Source organism: Adiantum capillus-veneris, chromosome 16 (genome assembly GCF_014529385.1).
Source record: "Adiantum capillus-veneris isolate H3 chromosome 16, ASM1452938v2, whole genome shotgun sequence".
NCBI lineage: Eukaryota > Viridiplantae > Streptophyta > Polypodiopsida > Polypodiales > Pteridaceae > Adiantum > Adiantum capillus-veneris.
In genome coordinates, this window is record NC_140946.1 from 137,007,805 (window position 1) to 137,028,293 (window position 20,489).

Below are 20,489 nucleotides of genomic sequence, written 5' to 3' on the forward strand. Positions count from 1 at the left end.
GAATTCAAATTCCATAAGGAACATCATTCATCTTATCAGCCCGCCTTGAATAATGACTTTATTAATCAGAAATAGAAGAGCTTGATGGTCCACATAAAAATGGAATAACTTTCCCAACAGGTAATGCTTGAACTTTGTAGCGCTGAAAACCATTCCAAGGGCTTCTCTCTCAGTAGTCGTATAGCCTTGTTCAGTCTGACTGAATCTACGACTAGCAAAATAAACCGGATAGTCTGTTCTTCCATCTGGCTGAGCTAATATTGCCCCCATTGCCAATCCTGAAGCATCTACATGTACGTGGAAAATAATATCCCAATTTGGCTGCCTAAGGACTGGTTTACTGGTAATGGCTTTTTTCAGATTCTAGAAGCTCTTCTCACATTCAGCAGTCCAGTTGAACTTACTGGTCTTCTTTGTAAGCTCATATAGTGGCACTGCTTGAGAAGCAAACTTATGTACAAATCTTCTATAGAAATTCACATAACCCAAGAAAGAACTCAACTCTGAAGCAGTTCTGGGTGCTTTAGCTTGCTGAACACAGTGAATTTTGTCATTAGCCATCTCTATTCCATTTTGGGAAACCACATGTCCCAGTAGCTGTCCCTTCCAGACTAGAAAAACAGATTTGAATGGATTCAAACAAATCCTCTTCTCCTGACAACGTTTGAAAACCATTTCTAGGAATAGAAGGTGTTGTTCCTCATCTGAATAGACAGTGAAGTCATCGATGAAAATGGCGAGGAACCGATGAAGGAATTCATTAAACATCTCCATCATACACCGCTGAAAGGTAGCTGGTGCAATGCACAGGCCAAAAGGCATCACCAGATACATGAAAGCTCCCCACTCAGTGATGAAAGTGGTCTTGGCCCTATCTTCAGGAGCGATCTGTAATTGGTTATAGCCGCTATAACCATCCATGAAGCTATACATCTCATATCCTGCGATCTCGTCAAGCAACATATCAGTAAAAGGCAAGGGAAATGGATCCTTAATAGTTTGGGCATTTAGTTTCCTATAGTCGACACAAACTCTCAATTTTCCATTCTTCTTGGGGACGACGACTATGGGATATTAATAGCCAATCACTGCTTGCCACTTCTGTAATGAACCCAGTCTTGAGAAGATTATCAATCTCCTCCTTGATCTTCTTTGCATAGTTGGGGTTCATCCGGTATCTTTGCAATCGTACTGGCCTAGCATCCGGTTTCAGTGGTATTCGGTGCTGACAGACTTCAGGATCTACTCCCTTCAGATCTGTATGTTCCCAGGCAAACACATCTTTATAGTTCTGGAACATTTTCCGTGCCTTTTTCTTCATTGCCGGGTTGAGGTGCTTGTTAACCATTCTAGGATTTTCATCTGATCCTAGGTTCCACTGTTCTACTTCTTGATCGTCTGGAAGCAACCAGTTTGGTCCGCCTCCTTTTCGTTTGGTCGATTCTTCAACGTAATCCCAGGATGTTCCATTCATTTCTGAATCAATATTCTGATCCCGTGGGTACTCTTCAGAATATACTAGTTCCTCTACTATACGAGTATCAGCTGGTTTCACCATCCTTGCAGTTAGTTGAACTGTTCTTTCCCCTGTATTGACTTCAGTAAACTGATCAGGGAATTGTCTCTTCTGCTTGTCAGCGTGCTCTTTGTTCAGCAAGACTGCATTCAAGTCAATTTCTGCCAAAGGGAATATGTTCATAGCCGCTAGCATTCGCTCGATCTTCTTGGCTCTGTACTTCTGACATAACTTCTTCGGCCTCAGTTCCTTTTTCTAGCTCCTTGTATTGTTGGTCTGGATTTGGATTTTGCCACTGGCCTCTTCTATGGTCAAAGTTTGGTTTGCATAGTCATGAACAACATGTGCTGTTCTCAACCATGGGCGCCCTAGTCGCATCTCATATGCTCCCTGCACATCCAAGACTAGGAAACTGGTTTTGAATTTCTCTCTCCCAACTCTTATCTGCATGTTTTCAATCATACCCGTCGCCTGTACGACTCTATGATTTGCCATCCGTACTTTAAATGGTGCGGGTGTCATATTAGTGATACCCATTCTTTGCTGAAGATGGGCTCCCATTATGTTGACTCCTGTCCCTCCATCCAGGATAACGCTTGAGAGAGGTTCCCACTGCTTCCTGACCTTGTAGTCTACCTGAATAAGTGGAACTTCATCATCTCAGACAGCTGTCAGGTCCACTGTTCTGGCTCTGCCTCAGCTTTCCTGCGCTGTCTGATAAAGTTGGCCACCTCAGGCAAGGTTTTTCTTATATCTTCCAGCTCTACAGTCAGCTTCTGAATTCTATCACAAATTTTCACATGAATTTCTTCTCTCTCTTGGTCAGACTGACTGTCAGAGCTTGAAGAACTGGTATCTTCACACTGCCATTCTTCTTTTGCAGTGCTTCCACTCTTTTCATCTACTCCCATTTCATCAGCTAGTCCATGTACCACAGCCAGCATGGTCTCTGTCATGGCCGGTACTGACTGATCTTTATCAGTCGATTGGGCTGGTATCCTTTGAATGACTCTAGCTTCGGAACTTTCTGGCTGCTCTAGCAGCTTCTTGGCTAAATCCTCCGTGATTTTAGCTGCTAGTTCCCTCTGCTCTTGCCACTCATCTACCACCTTTTCTTTACCTTTGGCCTTCCAAACTTCTCTTTGTTGAGCCCACTTGCTCTGGTAGGATTGATTGGTGCTTCTGAAGTGTCTGGGATTTCTTCAATTACTAGCCCCTTGCTCCTGGTAACTACCCTGACTGGGACTGGCTCCAGTGCCTTAGCCTCAGTAGTGGTCTTTGCAGGTGCATCTGAGCATTGGGCTGCAAAATGGCCGTACTTCCCACAAGTGTAGCAATTCATACTCCTGTTCTGGAAGTTGCCTCTTCCTCTACCTTTGCCCATTCCTGGTTGGTATCTGCTACGTCCCTGACCAGTACCATTGGTACCTGGTCTCTCCTCTTGAGCTACTTTGACTGGTTCTACCTTCACTAGTTCAGTGCAGGCAACCACTAACAAATCTTTTCCTTTCTTAAAGTGGTGAATTCTGATGCCACAATTATTCCATAGGTGACCAAAGGCCTTGCAGTAGATACATTGTGGACATTCAGTGGAGATATGGTCCTTGGATTTGCATCTTGAACACCAAGTCTCCATCTTTCAAACTGGCTGTCTTGTGTGGCTAATTTCGGCAATCTGCCGAGCCATCTCTTCAATTTTCTTGGTCCAGGATCTCTTCTTTGATTTCTCCTTTGCTCGTTCATTAGAGCTGCTCTCGGAGCTACTGGACATCTCACTGGAATCAGAAGTTTCAGTAGCAGAGCTACTGCTACTGGTCCTTCGCTTCTTGTGGCTCTTTTCCTTCTTAGCCTGCTATTCCAGCTTTAATGCCCTTTGGACCATATCATTGAATTTCTTAGTAGGGGCTGGTACCTCTTGTTCCCTAAGCTTCTTGCTTCTGAACCCATTTAAGAACCATGCCCTCAATCTCTTCTCAGATGGCGGTTCTTGCAACTGCCTGGTTAGCTCCTTGATCTTTTCCACATAACTGCGGATTGACAAATTCCTCTGTTTTATCTTATCTAACTCATAGAGAATATCTTCGTTCCCTCTATTGTCGGAATATTCCAAACTGAAGGCCTTGAGCAATTTGTTATATGATTTGAGCTGGCAGGCAAGGTAATGGTAATACCATTTCCTCGCTGCCTCCTTCAAGGTTTGTGGAAAATATTCCTCCCAATCATCTTCATCAATGTTTTTTAGTTCAGCATACTGCTCGAAAGCTTGTATGTGAACATCGGGATCATCCTTCTTCGCTCCCTCGAATATTGGAAAAGAAATCTTCAGGGAAGTTGTGTAATCATTCCGATTACTACTGATCCTGCCACTTCTCTTCTTGGATTCAGAATGACGCTTGGGAGCCTTCTTGCAATTGTCAGTGTCAGCATCCCAATCAACTCTGTCTCTGTCTCCGTGTCAGTGTCTTCTCTGGTTTGTCTGCTAGAGGTACGCTGACTTCCTTTACTGCCCTTGGTATCCTCATCTCTCTGCCGGCACCGAGAACTCTTGGAGCTCTTTGCCTTCCGTGCTTCCCGTTCTGCCCGTCGGTGTCGAGAATGACTGGAGTGCTGTGAGTCCTGCGCCTCATCAGCCTGACTATGCTCCTCCTGAGCCTCAGTGTCAGTCATCTTCTCTTGCTTGGGGTCAGACTCTTTTCCTGACTCCTCAGGAATGGGGTCAACGCGAATGGTGGATTTCCGGCCACGATTGGATTTTGGTGCCATTGCTGAAAACTTCGAACTGGGAGAAGAGTCTTTCAACCAACGAGCTTCAGCTCGTGCCACCGTGATCGCCAAAATGGAATTGGAGCTGATCTCTTGAGACAACTAATTCCAGTGTTGGAAGATTTCAGCTACTAGTTTAGGAAGATTTCAGACAGCAGACTGGACAGGAATCAGAGACTAGACTGGAATTTGGATACTGAAATAAGAATCAGACTTATGTACTGGAATTAAGGTTCAGATTCAGAAGAGTGGACGAGAAGTAAGTATAACTGAAATATATGCCATGATTGGGATTCCAGATCAAGATTACAGCGAATATGATTTACAGAGAGAAAGTACAGCCGACAATACTGCCAATGATTCTCAAGTACAAGTATAGCCAAGGCGTTAATCCAAATGATAATAATTGCCAACCCGATTACAATGCAATGGGTCCTATTTATACACTTCGGGTTTACTGTAGTAATTACCATAGTAACTACTAAGTAATTCGCTGCCCATCCTCTAAGAAGACGTTCCCACACAGTGAACTATCCAGTCGTCTACAGAGTGTCTAAAATCCTAAGAGGATTAGTATTGGCAATTTTGTGAGCGTGCTCGTAGGACCTGCTTGTCCGGACGAGTCCATTAGATTAGGTTTCCCAGTTTTGGAACCCTCTTGTATAGATGGTTTGTACAAATGTTTTAATAGATGTTATTACACTAAGGTGGGCAGCTAGCACGACGTGCATGTAGTATTAGGCTAGAGGAATCCAACGAGCCATCCCCCACATCGACCGGATTCCGGGGTGGGAAGATGTGCGATAGTTTAACTCGAAAATCGACCCCCTGGCCAAACTTATTCATAAATCATTTTTATGATTTAATAATTTGCTGGGTTTGGTGGACCATTTGCCCTACCTAAGCCTAAGGGAGCTTATAAGTCAAAAATTCAGCCCTATAAAGGGAGCCTGGCAGCCCATCAGTTGGAGCAAGTGGTTGCAGATCACCTAGCGCTAGCAAAAGGGCAGCACCAACGTTTTCAGATCAGCACCAGCGTTTCAGATTAGTGCCATGTTTTCAAATCAGCATCAACGTTTTCAGATGAGCACCAGCGTTTTCATATCAATGCCAACATTTTCAGATCAGCAACCAGCATTTTCAGATTTCAGCCCCTATCCGTCGCCGGAAACGGCTTGGATCTGCCTTCGCGGTCCAGTACTTGAGCAACCCATCGAGCCTCCCCTCGGCAATTCCCTCGCCGGCATCGAGTGCTCCATTGCTGTCCATCATTGGCATCGTCGAGATCTGTGTTTTCAGCCCTTCATTTCTCACAGCGGGAGCGCAATCCAGCCCCAGATTTACCCCTTGGTGGCCATCCGCAATCCCACATCAAGAAGGATCCAAAGGTGCATCAAATTAACCTTGGAGGAGATCTGCAAAAAACGCAGGTGGAGAGGGGTCCTCCGCGATAGAAAACTCAGCATCCTGTCACTTGCTTGGCTGATGTAAAAAGCGTTGGCAGATCTTTTCTTGGGAGAGAAACCTGATGCGGAGATGCTCCTTGGACATGAAGAGTTTGAAGCTCTGATACCATGTGAGTGCGCGTGAGAAAGAAAGAAAGAAAGAAAGAAAGATTTTTAACGTCTATAAAGAGGCTGAAATCGGCCTATGAGACAAATCAAAGTACATGAGGTGGGTGTCCTCTGTGTATCCATAAAGGATAAAAGGGTACAAAAGTAAAAGTAAACTATCCTGTGTAATGTCTGGGGGGAGGTGATACAAAGAGGGTGGGGGTGGAGCTCCAAAAACTGGGGGAGAGATGCAATCCTATATGCTGGGGTAAATACAATCATGAGATGCTATCCTATCTCTAACTCCATCCAGTCCCATAATCAGGGTGTAATACATGATGCATGGATGGGTAGGGTGCGGACAATCCGCGTAAGATGGCGGTTGGATCTGCAAAAGCCCGAGTACGTCGCTCCTCCAAGGATCTGTAGTAGTGCTCTTGGATCTCTTGGATCTCTCTCTGGTGTAGGCGGGTTGCCCTATGTCCATGTGTGCGTGGGCGTCTGCGAGCTCGGACCTCCTTATGCTGTAGAGTCACTCCTCTCTGGGTGGTCGTAGGTGATAGTGCTGCTATGGTCCTCTGGAAAAAGTCCGTGAGCTGTGTGTGGCGCTCGTCTCTCATCCCTAGTGCTGCCTGGAGGAGGGAGTCCCGATGCTACTGTGCCTCTATGAGGAAGCGGCCGAGCTGTCGCTAGTCTCTGGACTCAAAGATCTGATGTAGAGTGGGCTGATCTGCAAACAAGGTCGGATATCTGCCTCTAATCTCCTCATATGCTCTACATCTACATACGTAATGCTCCTCACTCTCAACCTCTGCTGTGCAAAGTCTGCATATCCTCTCTGCTCTGGGGACATGTGCCGCTCTGCCTGCCTCAATCTCTAGCTGGTGTGATGATACTCTGAGCTGTCCGATGGTGACCCGTGCTCTATGTGGCATATAGACATCCATGTATCTCGGTCTCTGGATGAAACCATCTGCTAGAATAGTGAGGAAGTGGTCTCTGTAGTACTGCCTCTTCGTGGGAAGAGGCTCTCTGGGTGTGATCCATGTCTCCTTGATGTATAGCTGCCAGAGATCCTGTTTGAGAACTCGATTCCTCTCGGTGTGTGAGAGGCGTATGTGAGGGGAGTCGGGATCATACTGAAAAGGGGGCAGATCCATGATGTCCACGCCATGGGATGTAAACCACTCTATGACCTGTGAGTACCATGCCCTCGTGTCCCCATCCTGATGCAGTTGTATCGATGCCTCAAAAGCTCTACGGGTGAGTCTGTCTGGTGGGAGCTCTCGCATGCGTTGGATGAAACAAACTGTCTGAAAGAGAGCCTCTACTAGCATCGGTGGGGTAGCTAGCTCTGCTCTGATGATATCATGTGGTACTGAGGGTTTGCTGTGGAGCAAACGGGAGATCATGATGATCTGTGGGCGCTCTATCTGTGTCCATAGGGATGCGGATAGCCCTGGAGCCCATACAGCGGCTGCATACATCATGGCAGGTGTGACTAGAGTGTCAAAAAGCCACCCCTTGGTGCGGGGCTCCTGGAAGTGGGCCTGATGGCATCTGCGCTATGTGTAGGAAAGGGAAGAGGGGGCGATCAGCCCCCCCCCCAACTACCATGAGCAGAAGACCCTCAGTACAATCAGTATGTGATGCAAGTGGGTATGCCCGTGGCCCTATAAATAGGTGCCCAAGGGAAGGTAGGGTAAGGGCTGATAAAAATCCCACGACCCAACAAAAAAATTATATATGAAAATATATGTGGGCAATTGGACAAAAGTGGGCGGCCGGCCTGGAGTGATGCAGTCTAAATGCATATGCAAAGGGTGGCCTGCCAGGAGGCACACTAGCCGTACATATATGCCCTAGACCTGTGAAGCAGCAGAGTGGTGTAAGTCTAACAGCAGGTCTACTTGGCAGATTAAATGATCTAAGTTATTCCAACCTATTGGGTCTCATCCGATGGGGCTTGGGGACTCGAGGAAATTAAAATAAAGTAGGGACCAAAGGGTGCATAGAGAATGCTGACGTGGCAGACTGTACGGTGCCCCACAAATTATGGTGACTGCTGACTTGGCACAGCGTACGAAATTCCACAATTTGTGGCGTCATTTACGGTAGCTAGTGCTGCAGCTTTTGGGACAAGTGCTTTTAGAACCTGAAGCTTTTTATGTATTGCTTTTGGGCCAGACTCTCTTTACAAGAATTGCCAAGGCCTCTCTCCCTGAGATTGGCTTGGGAGCACCGAGCAGAGAGAGGACCCTCGAACATTGTACTCTGCCATGAATTAATATAAAAAGAAATACTGAAAGGGGCGCCAGACCTTGGGGCCAATACCTCTGGGCACGGAACTAGGCCGGGCCGTGTCATCTCTTTCAGTTGTGATCGACAAACTTCAGGATTCTACTTGCTTTAGCAGAATTAATCTGAAGAGTGGTTATCATCAAATTCGAATTTCTCTTTGGGATGTCTACAAGACAGCTTTCAGGATGCCTTTTGGGTTGTACGAGTATTTGGTGTGATGCCCTTTGGTCTCACGAACGCTCCGAATACATTCAACAGCGTAATGGATAGGATTTTCAGAGAGTACCGCTCATTTGTAGGCACCTTTTTCGACGACGACATGAGACAGAGTGCAAACACCATCTTTTACAAGTTTCCTATGCATTGCGGCAACATAGATTGATAGTAAATGCGAAAAAGAGCGAGTTTTTCTTTGCCAGAGATACAGTTTTTAGGACGCATCGTCTCTGGGGAAGGTGTAAAGATGGACCTGGCCAAAGTAGAGACCTCGTGATTGGCCCAATTTGAAGAATGTTCATGAAGTTCGAAGCTTTTTGGGTTTGTGTTCATATTATTAATGATTCGTTTGAAAATTTGCAGTGATAGCTTCTCCATTGCATGTGCTGACTCAAAAAGGGGTTGTCTTTACTTGGGAACCGTCGAAGATTCCAACCTTTTAGACTCTCAAGGAAAAGTTGACAATTGGACCAGTGCTGGCTTTGCCAGACTTGCAAAGCCCTTTGAGGTCTACTGTGATGCTTGTGGTCGTAGTTTGGAAGCAGTCTTGAGGCAGGAGGGCCATGTTATAGCTTTCGAGAGTAGGATGTTTTCACATCTTGAACGGTGGCACAAATTTACGAGAAAGAGCTTTTGGCAGTTATCCATGCTCTTACACAGTGGTGACATTTTCTACTCGGAGCCGATTTTATTGTGTTCACCGATCATCAGAGTTTACGCTACTTCCTGCCTCAGAAGCAGCTTTCGCGGAAAAGCAGATGAGGTGGGCTAACATTTTGTCACAATTTCATTTCCTGAATGTCCATGTTTAGGGACAAAAGAATTTAGTGGCAGACGTGTTGTCTCGCAAACCCTTGGTTCTGGCTATTTTTGCGATCCATCATAGAAGCTTGGAGGATATGGTAGTTCAATACGCCACGGATCTTGATTTTGCAGACATCTTTCACTGGTTGTAGAGTGGGGGAGACAAGAAGAAAGCTAAGCCCGATCATTTGGCAAAACTGTATCTCACAGATTTTTTTATTAGATGGTATGCATGAGTCCTTTGTTTCGGATAGAGATCCCCGATTCACTAGTTTGTTTTGGAGGGCAATCTGGGAGAACATTGGCACGCGGTTGCAGTTCTCGTCCTCGTTCCATCCACAGGCAGATGGGCAATGTGAGACAGCCAATTCAGTGGTTTTGGATTTGTTGAAGTCTTATATTTCGGATCAGAAGACTCAATGGGAAAAGTATTTGCCCTTGGTGGAGTTTGCCTACAACAACACAATTCATTCATCGACGGGGAAGGCACCATTTGAATTAATCGAGGGTGCTAAGAAGGTACCACCATTTCTAAGCACCAAGGGTAAGATTTTTGAAAAATACACTCGAGATATGGACACTGCTTTTGCCAAGGTGCGCGAGGCGCTTGAGAATTCTCAAGCACAACATAAGAAGGCAACAGACAAGCATCGACGTGACTTGCAACTGAAGGAAGATGATTGGGTGCTTTTATGGTTTGAGAAGGCACGCCTACGAAAGCGAAAGGGGAAGGGGTAGCTTTTTCCAAAGCTGAGGATGCGATACTATGGTCCTTTCCAGATTCAAGAGAAGATCAAGGATGTATCCTTCATATTGAAGTTGCCAGATACTTGGAAGATTCACACTGAGTCTGTTGAAACCTTTCAAAGGTGAGGTACCAGTGGACAAGGAGCCTGAGGAGCAACCTGAAGTAGAAAAGAGTGAGGAGATTCTCGTTCCAGAACAGATACTGGCTCACAAGGAAAGGAAAGTGAAAGGTACAATGATACTGCGGTTCTTAGTTAAATTCAATAACTATTTGGCATTGAATGCGAAATGGATGGAGGAGGAGGACAGAAACCAGCCCATTGGGCGGTAGGCTTTGGCTTTCACGCGATAACTTTATTTTAACTTTATGACACAAAGGAATTCACGAATAAGCCTGTGATTGGAATTCAACACTTCAAGACAAACCACGGCCTGGCATGTCACGTGGCACATCTAGCCTTATGTGTACGTGGACAAGCTACTTCATGACAAGGGTTCAGTCCAGTTCAGTCAGTCTAGATTAGGAAGTGATCTGGCACTTTTGCGAGTCTGTTCGCAGACCGTGCATGTCCAGACACTTAGAGTAGATGCATATCCTCTGGTTGCACACAACATGATCATCAACAGTACCATCAGAATCCATCAGGAGCATTTTCCAGTGCATTAAACCTATTTTCCCTGTTTTAGCCATTTTTCACTTATTATTTTCAAGTGACTTTTGTTGGGAATTGGGTAGGGCAAATTCAGTAAGAGAAAACCTAGCGCTAGCATTCTACAAAAGAAGAGGCAGCAGGAACCCTGTGTTCATCTGGCAACTTCTCAGTAAGACCCCCCAAGGTAGAAGACCTAGCGTTTTTGCATCGCAAGGCCTAGTGTTTTTCACCCAGATCAGCCTTGGCTATTTGGATTGCAGATCAGCCCCGGCAGCAGCAAGACAACAGCCTGACATTTTTGCACAGCAGATCAGCCCCGGCAGCAACAAGACAGTTTTCAGCCCTAGTGTTTTTCAGATTCACCGCGACGGAACACCAAGAAGCATCAGCGTTTTCAGTTTTCAGCAGTTAGACATCGCAGAAGAAGTCCCAAACCTCGCAGACCTCACCTTCCCGCAGCAGATCCTTGCCGCACGGTCAAATCCAACGTAGTTTGCAGTTTCAGCCCGGAAAACACAGATTTCAGCATCTGCGTTTTCAGCGCGTCGTCGTCGCATCGTCGCCATTGACATCGTCACCAACATAGAGTGAGAATTCAGCAGATAAAGATTTGCAGATTTCAGCCCGTCTCGTCGTCGTCCTCATCGTCGTCGACATCGTTGGCAAGTCCAAAGCATTGTAGAGATTTGTGCTATCAATAGTAGACCGCTCTCGCCATAGAGAGTGGGGCCTTCGAAAGAGGGTTTTGACAACATTCTGGTGTCGTATTCTTCTCTCTCTATCTCTCAGTCTCAGTACCTTCATTCACAGTGTTTATCCACTTTGTTTGTGATCTCTTGCACTCTCTCACTAAAGGAACGGAAGGTTCTCCCTTCCGTAAGTAAAGGAACCCTTGAGCACAGTTCGGAGCACTCATCTTGAGCAAAGTTCAACATTCACTTCCGTTGCACCTAACATTGGTATCAGAGCTTTGGCAGTGTTCTGTATCACTCAAGGAAAGAACCACAAGAACCACATTTTTTTTTTTTGCTTGTGGTGGTCGCACGTAACCCAAGTCCTCTTGGGCGTGTCGATTCCTAATCGTGTTTTTGAAGAGTGACAGGAAACCCAAGAAAGAAGGGCTTGTCCAGCCTCCCCTTGGTTCTCTTTTCACTCATTGAGAGCGGACCGTGCACTTAGCGGCCGGCCAATCGAAGTGAGGTGGGAAAAAGCGACGTTGATGTGAGCGCAAGGTCGCCAAGGGGTGCGCCTGCGGGAAAGAGAAGATCTCGGGTAAAGAGAAGATCCTTCTCTAACACAGATTGCAAGCTAAAGAAGAACCTCAAGACCCTCAAGAACCTCAAGAATCCAAGAACTTAAGAACCCAAGACCCACAAGAACCCAAGTTCCTCGTGAACTTAAGAACCAAAGATCGTAGTGGATGGTCATCACCCGAAGCGGAATGGATACTTCGCATGGAGGTGGTGAGCATGGCCCTTCCCCATCTACGCCAAGGATTGCATCAACTCCTATGGAGGCTTTGGAGCACGTGTTTATGGAAAGGAAGTTAGAATGGGAAGCAAGGACGTTAGAATCCGTAGAAAGACTGGCAGCCATAGATCGTGAATCCGCAGAAAGCATTGCAGCTGTAATAGACTTGGACACTCCAAGTCAAGAATCTACCGCGACAGCACCAAGTAACTACTTCAAAACAGTTCATAGTTTACAATTTTATTCGACACTGGCCCGACGGAGTTCCTTGCCTAGAGATATTGGCCCCAAAGACTGGCGCCCCTTTCGGTATTTCTTTTTGTATTAATCTGAGTTCAAAGTACAAGAGTGCGGGCAGGTGCTCACACTCAGACTCTGCGTCCAGATGCTTTGAGTTGTGAGAGGCCTGCTCACATATTTAAAGTTACAAGGGTTGCTAAAAGCAGAGCTCCAAAAGCTGAAATCAAAAGCTTTAAGTAAAAGCTTTGAAAATAAAGCAAAAGTTCTTCCTCTCTCTTTCTTTTTAATAAATAAAGCAGAGAAGCTTTCTCTTTCTCTCTCTCTTGCTAAAATAAAGCAAAGAGGGTTCTCTCTCTCTTTCTCAACAATTTGCGTAGAAAAAGCAACGCCAAAAAGCTTCCCAGCTTTCTGTAAATCACGCTGATGTTCGTACAGCAGGCCATGTGTCAGCCCGCCACGTTAGCAAATCAGGGTTAGGGTTAGGACAGAATTAGGGTTTTTGATTTTAGGGTTAGGGTTTCAACAGAATTAGGGTTTTTGGCAACCACGTCTTCACTTTGTGACATACCCCCCTCTTGAAAGCATTGTAATCGCCCTCGATTACGCCTGCAAAACAGACAAAGGCCATAAACCATCTTAGCAGATACTGACTGTTAGTACCTACGTACTAGGAATGCACATCTAGCACATGTATCAATCGACAGTTACATCACACGACATCACAGGACATCACTAGACATCACAGGAGATCACATGACATTCACCATTCATTCGGAGCTGAGACCATGATTTATCGGCAATGTAGCTAGCAATCGCATCTAGATCAAGTCGGGACCTTATCGAAGCCCGATTGACTACCCCTAACCATGTCTATTCAAGATCAATTAGACCAAAATGCTGCAGTCATTTCGTCTATCAGTTCCTGCACTAAGTCAAGAACAAATTAGTTTCGTATTCCGGAATTCCATTTCATAAAATCATCCAACAGAATACTGTCAACTCTCAGAGTCCCTGAAGCTCAAAGAGACATCGATGACTCTAGTATTCAAAAATCGAGGCATCTATTGACAAAGGAGCGGAGTAACTCCCCTCTTGTGCATCCCACTGCACCAGATCTTCGGCCAAGCTGAATTCTGGGTTCCATTTGGAATAGACTATGCTTAACCAAAAGCTTCAAGGTAAATATTCAAATTCCGAGGAATATCTGCTAGGTCTTCCTCCTCCATTCGCTTCGCATCCATCGCGAAGTAGGTCTTGTATTTAACCAAGAACCGTCAGTTTGCTTTATCTTCTTTCTTTCTTTCTGTGCCAATTTCTGTTCTGGAACGAGTATCTGCTCGTTTTCGTGCAATTCGGGTTGCACCTCTGGCTTCCCATCATCGGGCACATCGCCTTCAAAAGTCTTTAAGAGACTCACATGAAAACCATTGTGAATCCTCCCAAGTATTCTGGCAGCTTCAATCCAAAGGAGATATCGTTTATCTTTTCGTTATATCTGAAAAGGTCCACATTATCTGATGCTAAGCTTTCAAAGAAGCCGCTCCTTTCCCTTTTTTCTTTCTCGGGCGTGCCTTCCCATAATGTAAGAGCACCCAATCATTCTCCTTCACTTTCAAATGGCGACAATGGCGATTTGCTGCCTTTTTCTGTCTTTCCTAAAATTTCTGCAAAGCCTTCCGGACCAAGTCCCTCGTGAACTGGCGGGCTTCAAAGAAAAATCTTATCTTTCGTGCTAAGGAAGGGTGGAACCTTCGTAGCAAATTCAAGAATCTCAAATGGCACCTTCCCCATCAAAGAGTGAATCGTGTTTCTGTAGGCATATTCCACCATAGGTAAAAAACCTTTTTCAAGTAGTCTTCTGATCCAACAAAGAAGACCTCAACAAATCCAGTAACCCTGAATTAGCAATCTCTGATTGCCCGTCAGTCCGCGGGTGGAACGATAACTGCAACCACGTGCCTATGTTCTCCCAAATAGCCGTCCAAAACAAACTCGTGAACCTGGGGTCCTGTCGGAGACAATCGTCTAAGGCATGCCATGTAATCTGAAGACCTGGGCAATAAACAGTCGTGCCCACGTTGTGTTCTCGGAGATGAAATTCATTGCAATACTTTCCCAGGGGCGGGTGGGTATGGGTAAAAGCTGTAACAATCCTTGTGCTTTATGCCTGTCAAACTTGACCTTTTGGCATATCAAGCAACTGCGCACAAACTCGTCCACATCCTCTTGAGTCTCGGCCAAAAGAAGTATCTCTCTACCCCTTTCAAGGTGGTAGAAATACCGCGGTGACACGTAAAAGGCGGACAGTGGCATTCGGTTAGAACCTTTTCCCTCAACGACTGTGTAACGCACAACATGGTTTTCTTCATCAAGTAGCCATCCCGAATGGAATAGTCTGCTACTATCTCCCCTTTCTGTATTCAACTGGATACATTTGCAAAAGCTCTTCTGTGGCGTACTGACCGACCATATCCTCGAAGTTCTATGATGTATCGCGGAAAAAGCCAGAACCAACGGCTTTTGGGACAAAGTATTTGCCAGCAATTTCTTCTGTCCCTGCACATGGACAATCCGGAAGTAAATCGTGACAAGATGTTTGCCCACCGCATGTGCTTTTTCCGATAGCTGCTTCCGTGACAAGAAGTAGCATAAACTCGCATCATCTGTGAAAACCGTAAAATCGGCTCCGAGTAGGTAATGTCGCCACTGAATAAGAGCATGGATAGCCGCCAAAAGCTCTTTCTCACAGATCTGTGCTGTCAATTCCGGCCTTGAGAACAATCGGCTCTCGTAGGCAATGACATTGGCCTTCTTGCATTAAGACCGCATCCTGACTATGACCATAAGTATCACAATATACTCAAACGATTGCAAGTCCGGCAAAGTCAAAACTGGTCCCGTAGTCAATTTCTCTTTCAATGTCTGAAAGGCAGTCACCTCAGTGGGTCCCCACGAGAGAGGGACTCCTTTCTGTGTCAAGATATGCAAAGGGGAAGCAACCTCTGCAAACTTTCGAATGAACCGCTTGTAGTACGAACACAATCCCAAGAAGCTTCTAACTTCATGGACATTCGAGCCAATTACGAATAGTCTCTATCTTGGCCGGATCCATTTGCACTCTTGTTGTTGACACAATGTGTCCCAAAAAGTGTATCTCTGGTAGGAAAAATTCATTTTTCTTCGCATTAATCACTAACTTGTGATTTCGTAATGCCTAAAAGACCTGAAGCAGATGATCTCTATGTTTTGCCTCATTCTTGGAGAAAACAATGATATCGTCAAAGAAAGTGCCAACAAATAGCCTGTACTCTCGAAAAACCATGTCCATCATCCGGCTAAATGTCGCAGGAGCATTGGTTAAGCCAAAAGGCATCACCAAAAACTCAAATAACCCAAAAGTTGTCTAAAAGGCTGCCTTGTAGACGTCTCCCGCCGCGATTCGGATCTGATGATATCCACTCTTCAAATCAATCCTGCTAAAAACGAGGATCCCTGTAATTTGTCGAGTATATCATCGATCCTAGGAATCGGAAATCTGTTCTTGATGGTGGTTTTGTTGAGAGCTCTATAATTGATGCATATTCTCCAAGAATCCATCTTTCTTCAAAACCAACAACACTGGAGAGCAATACGGTGAAGTACTAGGCTGGACAAGACCCTTTTCCAAGAGGTCTTTCACTTGGTTCATAATCTCTTCGTTCTTGGCTCGGCTCACACGGTAAGATGGCCGATTCGGTGGTGTGCTTCCTGGTATCAAATCAATAGTATGATCTTCAGGACGAGTGGGTGGTAACTCGCTTGACAGGCCCTCTGAAAAGCAATCGGCATGAGTGTGAAGAAAATCTTGGCGTTCTTTTGTTCAGGTCAAAACATATTCGACCTTCATCCATCGTTCAGTTCTCTCCCCAAAAAAATGAGTAAAGAAACTGAAGTTCATCAAGTACAATCTCTGAGCCCTTCATTTGTCAAAGTCGCATTCTCGGCCCGATAGTCAACCATGGCGTTGTTCTTGTGGTAAGTAGACGTCACAACCTTCCAAGGCAAATACGTAAAACTCCTCGTGCCCTAAACACCCCTGTCATTGCAAACGAAGTTTGCCAATGCTCGGTGTAATGGCAATATCCCGTCCGGGTGCCACTCGAACTACCTCCGCCTGTGGCCTCAGCCTATCGGATGTAATTCCAAATCGAGCCGCCAATTCTAAGTGAAAAGAAGTTGGCCTTGGCTCCTTCAAAAGAGCTTCCTGATCTTTCACTTTGCCCCAAAAGGGGCAAAGTTTGTACTTTCATTCATTTGATTCGGTTCAGGCCCCACGCAATGTGATACCAGTTCTGCTTTTTATCTGCCTTTTCTGCCACGTCTTTCAGCTGCTTTTGAACTTTCTGGCCTTTCTTCATCCTGTTCATTCGGTGCCTTGTTAGGGCACTTCGCGGAGATATGCCCAGTTTCCCCGCATTCAAAGCACTTCCCCTTCTCTATGTAGAGAGCCCTCTCTCGAGGAGTAAGCGTGGGTCGTGCATCCTTATCTTTCTGTTCTGTGTTGCTCTTTTTCTTGCTACTTTCATTTTTAGAAGTATGTTCGACTCTTTGTGTCATGATCTTGTTGGTGGGGTAGATCAGACTGCCAGAGTGTATGGCAAAACCCCGTTTCGCATGACTCATCAACTCCTGAATGGAAGCTGATTTCTGTTCCAAGCAGTGGTCTCGGATCTCTGTAGGTAGACCCAAGGTAAACTGCTCAATTTGTTCCTTGACGAGATCTTCTTAAATGAAGAGGCGGGTAGAAAAGAGCTCTAGAATCTCTCGCAATAAGCGTCCATTGTATCCTTCTTGGTCATCCGAAGATGGTTCCAAGCAGTTCATATATCACGTTCGTACTCTCAAGTCAGCCAAGAAGAAATCAAAAGCCTTTTGAATTTCAGCCAGTCAACTGGCGCAGTCCTGTTTAATAGAAGCGTGGATCACCAAGTTTGAGCATTCCCCTTAAAGTAAGAGGCAGCTCTCCAAATCTTGGAGTGCTCTGAGTAGTGTCCTCCCGCGAAAGCGATGTCAAACTGCTGTACAAAAGACAAAGCCTTCGAAGCATCTCTATAACCAGAAAAAGTGTCAAATTTAATTGACTGTCCACTTCCTTAAACTCTCAGACTTTCTGGCTTTTATCTTCCAAAAAGTCATACTGGTTGGCTTTGTAAAAATTCTTCTTCTTTGCATAAAAGTTGCTGTCGTCGGAGTCTGAATTGTCTGTAGACGAGTCCTTGGTAGAACTGTCTCTCACTGGGCGAGATTTAAACTTCTTTGCCTTTTTCTTGCCCTTTCCGAAGCGTTGTTTCTTGCTTCGCTTTTTGCCTTTGTGGTCTTCTTCGCTCGAGTCAGATGAGCTAGAAGAACCGTCAGAAGAAAAAGAAGAAGAAGAACCGGGTACTCCTTCAAATCGAACACGCTTCTTCTGTTTCTTTGCTTTTTCAAAAGTCGATTGACGACCCAAAAAGCCCGGGAAGTCGGTGCCTTTCTTCTGCTTTTTGCCGTGCTTTTTAGCTTTGTTCTACGCGTCAAAAAGATGAGCAATTCGCGCATCAACCACCTCTTCTAATTCCTTCTCTGTATACTTCTTGTGAGCAGAAGGTTTTTTGAGAGCGGGTTTTGGGGATGGCGTTGTGGTGTTCTGCCACTGTGTGTGCACTTCCTGGAAAGAAGTCTCGCTCATATATTTTGCAAATTTTGGGTCCTTCGCAAAATTGAGCATCATCTTTGTTGCGTCGCCGATCAATTGTTGACGCTCCATCTCTTGACGCTCCGCCTGAGTAGGCCGAGGCGGACCATACTCCTTGCCGGAATCCTCGTTGTGATCCCTTCCCGCATCTCCGGATACAGAGGGAGTCGACTGATCCTTGCCTGAAGCCATAGGTGCCGCAGATTTTTTTTTTTTAGGGATCGGATTTCCCGTAGAAGAGAAATCGGCTGTGCTCTGATACCACTGTAACAGACTTGGACACTCCAAGTCAAGAATCTACCGCGACAGCACCACATAACCACTTCAAAACAGTTCACAGTTTACAATTTTATTCGACACTGGCCCGATAGAGTTCGTGCCTAGAGATATTGGTCCCAAAGACTGGCGCCCCTTTCGGTATTTCTTTTTGTATTAATCTGAGTTCAAAGTACAAGAGTGCGGTCAGGCGCTCACACTCAGAGTCTGTGTCCAGATGCTTTGAGTTGTGAGAGGCTTGCTCACATATTTAAAGTTACAAGGTTGCTAAAAGCAGAGCCCCAAAAGCTGAAATCAAAAGCTTCAAGTAAAAGCTTTGAAAATAAAGCAAAATTTCTTCCTCTCTCTTTCTTTTTAATAAATAAAGCAGAGAGGCTTTCTCTTTCTCTCTCTCTCTTGCTAAAATAAAGCAAGGAGGGTTCTCTCTCTTTCTCAGCAATTTGCGTAGAAAAAGCAACGCCAAAAAGCTGCCCAGCTTTTCGTAAATCACGCTGGTGTCCGTACAGCAAGCCATGTGTCAGTCCGTCACTTCAGCAAATCAGGGTTAGGGTAGAATTAGGGATTTTGATTTTAGAGTTAGGGTTTCAACAAAATTAGGGTTTCTGATTTTAGGGTTAGGGTTTCAACAGAATTAGGGTTTCTGGCAGCCAGGTCATCACTTTGTGACAATAGCCATAGAGCGTGAGCATGAGCAGGCGCGCTTGGTGGCCGAACAGAGAAACCAACAGATGAAAGAGTTGTTGCGACTCTTTTTTAGTATGCAGGCACAAATTGCAAAGGATCAGGAAAAGGAGACTCTCAGTTTCTTCTTTTCCAAAGCACGACACACATGATTTGCATGATAATGATAAGCATGATGGTTTGCATGATCAAGATGTGATTTCCTACGAGTATGATGTTTTTCTAGTGAAGCTAACCTCATTGCAGATTCGATCAATCACGAAGCACCGATCTTGGCTTTCGAGTCGACGTCCATAGAACCCCCACTATGAAGATTCGATCAACCACGAAGAACCGATCTTGGCTCTCGAGTTGAGGTCCAAAGAACCCTCTCAGGAAGTATTATGTGTTCGCATGATTAGTCAGCACGCATTGATCGAGTGTTTTATTCGTGATTGTTTCCTGTATTTTAGTCAGTGTCCCTATGTGATCCCTTTTCATAGGCATGACATATTGCACGATGAACACAATTCACTCATGAATGAGCACGGATGTATGCGAATAATTCATGGAAAGAGGAAATCAAGGAATTTACATTCCGTGTCTCTTCCTTGGCATGACAGAGTTTCCGAAAGAGCACAAGAAGGATCGAGCATCAAGCATAGGCATTTCCATTGTGTTTTGCCACAGTTGATTGATTTAGATCAAAAAGTCAAGATTCAACCCCATTGTTTGCGTGTGTTGATGAACGGTTTGGCACTCCGTTACTTTGTTCATCTGCATTGCATGCACAGTTTTTTCGAAGGAATAGTATTTTTCCAGTCACTTTATGTGGAATGGGTATGTTCATGTTTTTGTGTTGGAAGTGGTTTCAGGAATTTTCAGCCTCGGAGATTCTTGAAGACAGTAGACTCATGACTATAGACGAAGTTGAAGCATTGAAGGAGCCAGAGATGACTTTGTGTCGCTTTCAGCGCGGCCCAAAGAAGCAAGCATTGCAGAGCTTTATGAAGTTCCAAGTATCGCACGACTCACACATCAAGGTGGACCAACGAAGAGTCCTTCCCAGGATTCTCCAAACGCTGTTGGCGATCTCCCTCGACGCCATACAGTTCGGTACCAATACCTCACTTTGAAAAGGAGGGGATGTCACATGACACATCTAGCCCTATGTGTACGTGGACAAGCTACTTCATGACAAGGGTTCCCAGTTCAGTTCAGTTCAGTTTAGTCAGTCTAGATTAGGAAGTGATCTGTCACTTTTGTGAGTTTGTTTGCAGACCATGCATGTCCAGACACTTAGAGTAGATGCATATCCTCTGGTTGCACACAGCATGATCATCAGCAGTACCATCAGAATCCATCAGGAGCATTTTCCAGTGCATTAAACCTATTTTTCCTATTTTAGCCATTTTTCACTTATTATTTTCAAGTGACTTTTGTTGGGAAGTGGGTAGGGCAAATTCAATAAGAATATATATAAGAAAACCTAGCGCTAGCATTCTACAGAAGAAGAGGCAGCAGGAACCCTGTGTTTATCAGGCAACTTCTCAGCAAGACCTCCCAAGGTAGAAGACCTA

At 45.2% G+C, this 20,489-nt stretch overlaps 2 protein-coding genes across 2 annotated transcripts in view; one reads left to right on the forward strand and one right to left on the reverse strand.

Moving 5' to 3' along the window:
• Window positions 1-20,489, forward strand: part of LOC147439931 (Mitochondrial import inner membrane translocase subunit Tim17/Tim22/Tim23 family protein) — a 76,480-nt gene that overhangs the window by 8,427 nt on the left and 47,564 nt on the right. The gene's annotated exons all lie outside the window — the stretch shown is intronic.
• Window positions 6,522-7,345, reverse strand: LOC147439932 (uncharacterized). The gene has a single exon (XM_086484505.1). The coding sequence runs from the start codon at window positions 7,320-7,322 to the stop codon at window positions 6,522-6,524; it is 801 nt and encodes a 266-aa protein (XP_086340631.1). The 5' UTR covers window positions 7,323-7,345.